Source organism: Atta cephalotes (genome assembly GCF_000143395.1).
Source record: "Atta cephalotes unplaced genomic scaffold scaffold00008, whole genome shotgun sequence".
NCBI lineage: Eukaryota > Metazoa > Arthropoda > Insecta > Hymenoptera > Formicidae > Atta > Atta cephalotes.
Genome location: NW_012130072.1, coordinates 68,805 through 78,612, shown reverse-complemented (window position 1 = coordinate 78,612; position 9,808 = coordinate 68,805). Strand labels below are relative to the sequence as shown.

General features: G+C 27.5%; 1 protein-coding gene across 1 annotated transcript in view; it reads left to right on the top strand.

Moving 5' to 3' along the window:
- Positions 1-9,808, top strand: part of LOC105627044 (sphingosine kinase 2) — a 15,865-nt gene that overhangs the window by 4,068 nt on the left and 1,989 nt on the right. Inside the window, exons 2-5 of the mRNA XM_012208323.1 lie at positions 7,381-7,732; positions 8,434-8,805; positions 9,265-9,509; positions 9,578-9,676. Coding sequence (XP_012063713.1) covers positions 7,381-7,732; positions 8,434-8,805; positions 9,265-9,509; positions 9,578-9,676 — 1,068 coding nt within the window. The remainder of the gene's footprint in view (positions 1-7,380; positions 7,733-8,433; positions 8,806-9,264; positions 9,510-9,577; positions 9,677-9,808) is intronic.

Genomic DNA, 9,808 nt, shown 5'->3' with positions numbered 1-9,808 from the left:
ATATATAGAGCTGAATATTTACTAAATGTCTTATATATTTATTTGGTACATAAACTATTAATTTGATTTAATTCATTTTTTATTTAAGTAAGTGTTTATCTATAGTAAGTAAATGTTAAGTATTAGTCAAACAAATATTTATTAAAATTTAGTACATTTTTTCTCTGTGTATTATAAATAGTTCAGATAGAATTTGGAAATATTACTTTTTCCATTACTTTTTCGTTACTTTTTTATAATAAACCGACGTTGCAATTTTTTTATAACTAAACGCTAAAGTTAGTGCTAAGGTTAGAAAAGTTGACCTTTGCAATATTAACATAACCTTAGTGTTTAGTTAAAAATTGCAACGTCATTATCAAATTGTTTTATAAAAAGTAACGGAAAAAGTTAACGCTTTCCAGCATTGTATAATACTGAATTTAGCATATCGCTTCGTCGACAGAAAAGTGATATAAGCAAAATTATTACATTTTTTAAGTAGTGAAAATTGACTTAAAAGATTTATGTATTTTCATGGAAAAAGAGTAGTTGTAATTCTCAAACAAATGTTTGTTTAACATTTGTTTGTGTATGGAAAAATGTTACAACTCTGATTACGAATAAAATTTGCATTAGAGTTAGTATTCGTATTTTGAAAATTTGTAATATAGTTTTGAAGAATACATTACAATTGAAAATAACATTACAATTGGAAAGAAAGTGAAATTTTACATATTCACTATTCTAATTAAAACATTTCATTTAAAAAATATTTTACTGAAAAGTTATTAATTTTGAAATTTATTACTCTTTTACTCAACGAAAGGATATATGTTTTAACTTATTTTAAAATCAATTTCTTTAGTGATAATTAATGGGAAGACGTCCTGATTTAAAATTTATGGCAAAGTAACATTGAAAAAGTATTATCTTTGATTTATTAACATTGGAATTTTTTTAGGGAATTGAATCAATCAGTAATGAACTTAGATGGTTCTAAACAGATTTATTTGTATGTACATGACTAATGTGCAAAATACTAATTTAAAGTTTCGATGTATTATCTTAAATTTTATCTAGTCTGATTTCAACTAATTGTATATGGACTAATTGTATATAGACTAATTGTATTTGCTAATTATTATATCGCATATTTGCATATATCGCATATTCGCATATATAAGTGTAAGAAAACTGCAAGTAAACAAAATTGATCGGAAAAATCCAAAGGATGGAAAAATTATGTTAATTGTTTTATATAAAATGTTTTTACTCTCTCGTATTTTACTCAAAATAAATTGGCAAAAACTATAAAAGTGATTAATATTTTAATACTAAAATGTAATTATATAACTTTATGCAAAATGATATGTTTTTAATTACTGAATCATATTAACTATTACTGATTTAAAGAAAAAATGAAATCTTATGTTAAGAAAGTTTTTAAATCAAATTAATGTATAAATTGAATTAATAACTTACTCTTGTAAAAATTAAAAATGTTAATAAAAATACTATCGAAAAATATTATTAAAACTGTTAAGAAAATTAGAGAGCAATGCCTGATCATGGTTATTATCTTTGCAGGAGGCCAAGACCTGATATAAATCATTGCACTATTGATAATGATAATATATATGTAAAATACATTTTAAAAATAATAACTTTCTATAAATGAAGTGCTAAATAAAGTTATAAATAAAGATATAAAAATTAAGTTACTGAATATTTTTTTATATTAATTCTTAATAACAAAAATATCTAAATCTGAATCAGTGGATAGTCATTAATTAGGCATACTTTGATAATCAGTGAAGTTCAACAAAAAAAGGAAAAATGTTTGAGCATTATAACTGATATTTATACGTTAATTTCAATCTTTCAATACCATTGAATTTAAATATTAAAATAAGATTAATTAGGTCACAAAACAAAGTTAGTTAGGTTAGAGATCTCACATTCGCTGATTACCAGTATACTTGACAATGATATCAGTGATTATCCATTGATTCAGATTAAGAGAGTAGTAACAGAATTGAAACTTTTTACAAATATAGATCGGGACTGTAAATTAGAATAGTGATAAAAAAAGATTTTTAAAATTTATTTTATTATTTTTAATAGAAAGGCCAATTTTTATCGATTTTTTTCCGGAAAAACCGATTTTCTCCACTGGCATGAACTTTATTTTAAAAAAATGTGAAATTTTTTCAACTCTGAGATAAATAATTTAATACCATAAAAATCCTGATTAGTTATTTTAATTTCTTTAAATATTCGTTTTTATTAATATTTCTTTATAAATATCATCAGATAATTCAAAATTGTCAACTAATTCAAAGTTATTGTAATATGTTGTGAGTAATATGTTCACTTTATGTATACAATTATGATATTTCACTGATTTCTATGTTTTATTAGGAAGTTTTTGCAATAACGTAAATTCAGATATGATGAACGTTAAAGTTACGTTATCTTTTTCTTAATTAATTGTTAAGAAGAAGATAACCTGATCTTAACATTCACCGTACCTGAATAAACGGTATTGCAAAAACTCTCTATTGTATAATATAAATACGATATACATGAGACGTTATATTTTTATGACATTGACTTTTGCTCGATTGCGAACACAATTGTGTCATAACATCATCGATGAAAGAAGGTGTCTCGATTGCGAAATGCAGTTTCCAAGTTTATAGTTTTTCCAATCTTCCTTTTGGCATACGTTGCATGATTTCAACATCGATATCCGATTGAAATCTTTCCACGATGTACACATGTATGCGTTCGCGCGAACACGATTCAGCATTGTTGTACATAAGCGTCATTTTCAAGTACAAAGAGGAAAGTCCGGTACGTCGTTTTATTTACGTTCGAACTTGAGAAATTCATTGCGGTAGTAATGTTTGTATTTTAAATGGTAACAGCAAAGTCCGGTATCTTTGTCTATTAGGTAGCATTCGAGCATCGAGTACTAATGTTATAAATTTAACGATCTTGTTTATTTGAAGAAAGTAATATAAAATCATCCATCAAGTACATATTTACATCGGAGACATTGGCTGCGTTCAGCAGATTCAAAACACAGTTGAAAACACTCACTGCTATTGATGTATTCTTTTAAATCTAAAATTCTGATTGGATGATCTAAAAGAATACACAATAGCAGCGAGCGCTCACTTAATTGTTGAGTCCCCTGAATGCGCCCATTGATTGTCACTTGATATATGATTACGGTTATCACATCTGAATTACAAGAAAAGAATACATGTGTACAATTTTTAAAAAAAGTTTATGATTCGAAAACGGAAGAAGAGAGTAATAAGAGGGTCTAATTTTTTATGCGTTGAATGTAGATATATAATAAAATAACATTTTTAGAATATAATTTTTATTGACAATTCTTATTAACATAATTTTATAAATATAAAATTTTAATTAATGACTTTCGAAGTTTTACTTCAATAATACAAATACTTTAAAGAGAATGTGATTAATAACTCAATACGATGAATTCATGCCGTAATGATAAATAATCGACAAAAATTGATATTATAAAAATAATTTTTAAAGTATACCTTTCTGTCTGTCTATCGATTTTTAAAAAAGAAAGAGAAATCTTTAAGCTTCGCTTAAAATCAAAGTAAAATATTGATGCGATCGAGTTTTAGACGCGCAGGTCATACAGAAAATTAGTTTTTTTAAACATTTATGTTTATTGATAGATAAATTTATATCACACAAACAAAATAAGATATAACACAAATTTGTCATATCTTATTCTTTAGCGATAATCTATACTTTATCTTATTTTTGATAATTCCTGAAGGTCGCAACAGTTATTTCTGTACAAGCTTAATAGTGTTATAAGTTTGTACTTCTTTTCATATCATATTATAATTGCTATTCATAATAGCGCCATATCCTTAATTAAATATGCACTGACGTCGACAGTATCGAAAGTATTGGTCTATTTATTTATTTTATTTATACGTACTCGTTATTACTTTGAATGCGGAAATGTTTGGAAAGGATTGTGTGTTCGTAACAAGCCGCCGCGATGCAAATTACGTTATGCTTGTGGTTATGTAACACATTATTTATAGTAAACGCTGATATAGAATTGAAAAACAATAAGCACCTTTCTGAGCGGACTATCATTGTGAGAGTTTTACGAGAAAGCCGAGAATTGATGAGTTTTTCTATACTACGTGCACACATATATTCCAGAAAGTGACAAGATTTTCATGAGTTTTTGTCTCCTTGAATTTTTTTGTGATGCGTTAAGTAACTTCGATTTAAAAATAGAAAGGCTCGGCTAGATCAACGCACGCATATGCTTTTTTTTCCTTATTCTTTGTTATGCTGTTGCGAATTAGGTATGCTATATTGTCAGTTGATGCACTCACGAGGAAAGATGCGAAACGAGATTAGCAAGCAAATTTTCCATTACGCAGGTAACTTGCCCATTTAAAATTCTTATCATCTTGTTTAATTTTGAATGTTGTTTACTTTTATAAATTTATAAATTATTTACTTTGATAAATTGTAAATTATAGAGCTATTTGCATAATTATCAATCTTTAATATATTCAATATTTAATTATGTAATTACTAAGAGTAATTATGTGATTCTTAAAATACACTTGATCTTTTCCAAATAATTCCTGCACAAACATCCTTTGACGTTTTTTTTATTGTTTTCATTGATAGAGTTGCATAGTGCTTTTCGCGCTGATCTTGTGTGATTATATTTTTCTTGTCTCGATAGTTGAAAAAAAATTGTATATTTATCATTTATCTTATTATTACTGATGTTGAACAATAACACTCTGTGACATTGAACATTTACAGGTTAATTAACATTAGATTGCAATTATCTAATTATCTGTTATTGCAAGTAAATAAATGATAAATATAAAGGTAGAGTTAACTCTTTCTAAAATAATAAAAGATTTTTCTAACTTATGTATTATAAGAAAGTTTCGATTTTTAATATTAAGGACATATGATTGATATTTTCAAATAATAAAAAAATTATAAAAAAATTACAGGTTATTCAGCATTCAAAAATAATATAAAAAATTTAATGACGTTTTATCATCGCATAAAAAATTATTTCAACAAATAGTATTTTTTTTATCTGCTCCAATTAAAAAATATAAAAATGTATTTTAAAATAATGACAAAAATCTCAATATTTTTATATAAGTACACTTTAAGTATTTAAGAGATTCATAAAAAGTTACATTGCGATATAGAAATTGATTGTCTTATAAATAAACAAAATATTTATTTGTTTGAAATCTTTGTGTAACTAATTGGTGAATTGCAAAAAAATGTTGCACAAGTTATTTTGAATACTTAAAGTACTCATACAAAAATATTTGTTATTTTTTAAAATTTTAATTTATTAAGAATAAAAATAATAATGTACACACACTGTCAAATTTGTTGTCAAATTTAATTTAATTTAAGTCTCCACTGCTCCTATTCAATATAATCGTTATTTTACACCAAAATATAATTAAATTTGACACTATATAGTGTCAATTTGACGCTATTGACGTATATTGAGTAGGAAGAGTGATGACTTAAATTAGGTTAAATTTGATATTATAGATTTAACAATGATAAACTCAGTTGTTCCATCTTCGGATGGAACATAAATGTATGATAATTTAAGTGGTAAATAAATTCGAACTAAATTCCCAAGATAATAAATTCACAAAAGTAAAAGGAATAACAGGCAATTGGGAATTGGCGTGCAATTTTTGTTTCTTTAAAATATTCTATCTATATCATATCATATTACTTATACATGTTTCAGCTAATCTTTTAACCTTCTTCAATAAAATTTCGTAGATGATATATAGATGATAGATAATTTATCTAATGGATAAACAACAAAAGAATAAAAGAGTAAGAGTAAGATTGTGAGCTAAAGTTTATTGAAAGTTGGAACAACCCAACCTAAATAAATTATAAAAATGTATTGTCTAATAAAAATAGAATGTTATAAGTACAACTTTCATATGTATATAATTTATTTAAAATATTAATATTAATACACGTGCTGTATATTAATTATACTTCCTTTATATATGAAGTTGAAGATACGCAGCGATTGAATTTGTCAGAGAATAATCTCACGTATGCGATTAATCTCTAACGATTGCAAATTGTGAATTTTAATAATGAATTAGCAGTTGGATCAAGATTGCAGGGTGCATTTATTTTTATTACTTACTTACGTAACATTATTTATTTAAACATATTGTTAAATATACGCATGATAAAATTTATATGGCATTGATTTTTTTTGTACACATTTTATTTGTGATCGTTTTCATATTTCACCAGAAAAGATAAATATTTATACTTTTTTATACGTTTTTAATCGCACATAGAAGATACAACTGCTACCTATTATGTAATCATGATTATTGTGTAATCATGATTAAGCTATTACTTATTTGGTGTCAAGTCAGTTATCAAAATATATGTCTACAAAGCAAATATATGAGTCTCAGTAAGTGACAAAAATATGTTATGAACATTAATTCCTTAACGCGATTGAATATATCAAATATTGAATATATCAAAACAGGACTTGAATAGAATGTTTTTCGATGGATTTGTTTGCTGAAAATGAAACTTTTCAGTAGCGAAATTGATTTATTACGAGATCTATCAGGTTTAAATCATTAAATTGAATAAATAATTATTCAATTTGATAATTTATAATGTGTTAATTATGCATATGGAAAAAATCGTATTGTAAGAAATTCATATTATAAATAAAAGATGGCATTTTAAAGTAATGCAAATAAAATTGAAAGAAAATATTTGATCGTAAATAAATGGTAAATATGAACCAAAAACGATAATTTTGGCACTTAATTAACATTTAATCTCAATTTTAAATACTTGCGTGTCGATGCGAATGAGAGATATACTGTTTCACATACTAAAAATTTTTTTGCCTAGGCCGACTCTTCGCTTTTTTGAAAAAAGCGGAACTTCTTCAAAGTAATAAAGAGCAACGTGATGCATCCTGAATACTGAATGCTTGATGCTTTTTGTGATAAGAGTTTATGTTTTCTCCGGAAATAATAAACGATAAGGATCAGGATATGCTAAGGAATCCGTTTAGAAGAATAGAAATTTTGCTTTTCGAAAGTATCTTGTCAATTGCATTATTTTAAAAAGTATATAGTATGCGCACGTCTCGCATTTGATTGAAATTATTTATCCGAGAATGATTTTTCGATGCCGAATGAGTTTTCGAGCCAAAAACATGAAATAGCGTCTTTCAAATAATAACGGAATTACAAAAATAAGAGATTCTGAGACAATGTAACTCTCTTGCATTCGCTCTCAATAATGTTTCAGCGTGTCCAGGTGAGAATCGGAAACTTCTGGTGTTGGTGAACCCGAAATCAGGACCTGGCAGAGGCAGAGATACCTTCCAGAAGAGGATCCATCCAATCTTGTCGGAAGCGGAGAGATCTTACGAGATTCACGTTACCAAGTGTTCTAATTACGCTCGTGAATTCGTGCGCACAAGAGATATTTATCAGTGGAGCGGTCTGTTGATGGTTGGTGGCGATGGAATCGTCTTCGAGGTAGTGAACGGAATCTTCCAAAGGCCCGATTGGGAGAAAGCTCTGCGCGAATTGCCGCTTGGGGTGATACCATGCGGCTCCGGCAATGGTTTGGCGAAGTCTATTGCTCACGCTAAGAAGTAAGTTCATCTCTTAATGCAGTTTAATTATCATTTTTTTTATCACAAAATTGCATTTTAATAAAATTAACCTTGGATGTTGACATATGATAAAATATTTATATTACCGGTTTCATTCCGTAATAATCTATATAAATACGTATCGGTAAAGTTTTCGAAAGAATAGCATTGAATGAAAAAAATGGAATGACATTAATCTACAAGAAAAAATTATTTTGATAAATTTAGCTATTTTATATATTTTTGCTGAATCGAAAGTCAATATATTTAAATAAAGTATAACGGGAAATACTAAAGTTCATTCAGGCAATAATCGCTAAAAATGTAAATTTAATGAAGTTAGTGTTCTTCTACCTTTCACTTGCTCGGCATATACATTATATATATATATATATATATATTTATTTAGAATTATCTTTTTTATAATAAAAAAAAATAGTCTCAAAAATGTCACAAAAATGTCTCTGTTTATTTAATCTTTGACTAGAGCTGATCATTTGGCACAACTCGAAGCAAAAATTTTAGCCAGTTGTCTGTATGTACTATAAAGTTCTAAATTGCAGATAAAAAAACTTTGAATCTTTCTCTGTTAATTGCTGTAAGGGCAGAGATTTAGTTACGTTCTGTACTTCTCTTTCTGTTGATGTTTTAATAAAATTATTGCTGAAAACGTGTAATCTAAGAATAAATAAATGTTTCAGAGAACCGTACGATCGCAATCCTTTGCTTATCAGCGCATTATCGGCGGTCAAATGTAAAAAGACATCGATGGATATTGTACGCGTAGAAACTAGAAATCAAATTCTTTTCTCATTTCTGTCGGTGGGCTGGGGTCTATTGGCTGATATTGACATCGAAAGTGAACGACTTCGCGCCATCGGAGGTCAAAGATTTACCGTATGGAGCGTAGCGCGTCTAATAGGATTGAGAACATATAAAGGTAAAGTGTCGTATTTACCTTGCAACAAGGTTCCCACGACAGAAAATATGGAAAACGGCAATATATATCACAAGGACTATATCGCGGAGAATATATTGTCGCATTCGAGAAGCTACGGCGACGAATTGGACAGGTAATAATTCTGCGTGAAGATAATAACGGATTTTTTAAATGTAATGACAGATATATACCTTAATACGTATATAATTGTACGTTATGTACGTATTAAGATATATATTATTAAGACAACGTGATTATCTATCAACGTACCACGCGCTAGATATCAAAGATAATTTCAGAGTATGTATACAAAAGTTTTTTCATCGATTCTCTTGAAGCTATTTTATATATTTGAAGATACAGAGAAACTGAATCTACTCGAAAAATAATGTCACTGTATGTTGTATGTATTGAAATTAAAGTATATATGCACGCTGCATATTCACCGAGTTTAACTTGTTTGGCTCTAAAAATATTTTCGATAACTTTACACAAATATATTAAACGTAATAAGAAAAATAATATATTATTTAACTATGTCATTTCTTTTCGCTTTACTGAATTTCTTTACGAAAAATAAAAATGTATATAGGTGTTGTGCCAAACCTGAATCAGAACCGAAAGATTTCTACAATACTTTCGGTGAATCATCCAACGATTTGAACGGTTACGATGATAACGACATGATAACTGAGAACCTAGCTCTCGAGACGGAAAACGAGAGGAGACATAGACTTGACAGCTTCTACTCCGCAACCTCAGCAAAGTCGACTTATTTCAGCACAGGTTCCGCCTCGAGTTATCACAGTATGGAAGATGATAATAGCACAGAGATTGGTATGTATTAAAATCAAATGTACTTTTATTGATTTTATAACATCAATATTAATAAATGTAACGTTAAGATGCAGAAAACATCTGTAACAATCAAGTTATGTATGGACCATCATCTACACTTCCGGCGCTAACATCGCAGTTCTCAAATTGCTGGACAACGATTCAAGGTAATTGCTTAAATAACGGAAGTTTTGCATCAATAATTTAAATTTTGAAAATTTTAAATAAATTTCTTTTTTGTTTGCTTTTCTTTTTAAATAAATATATATATATATATATATATATATATATATATATAT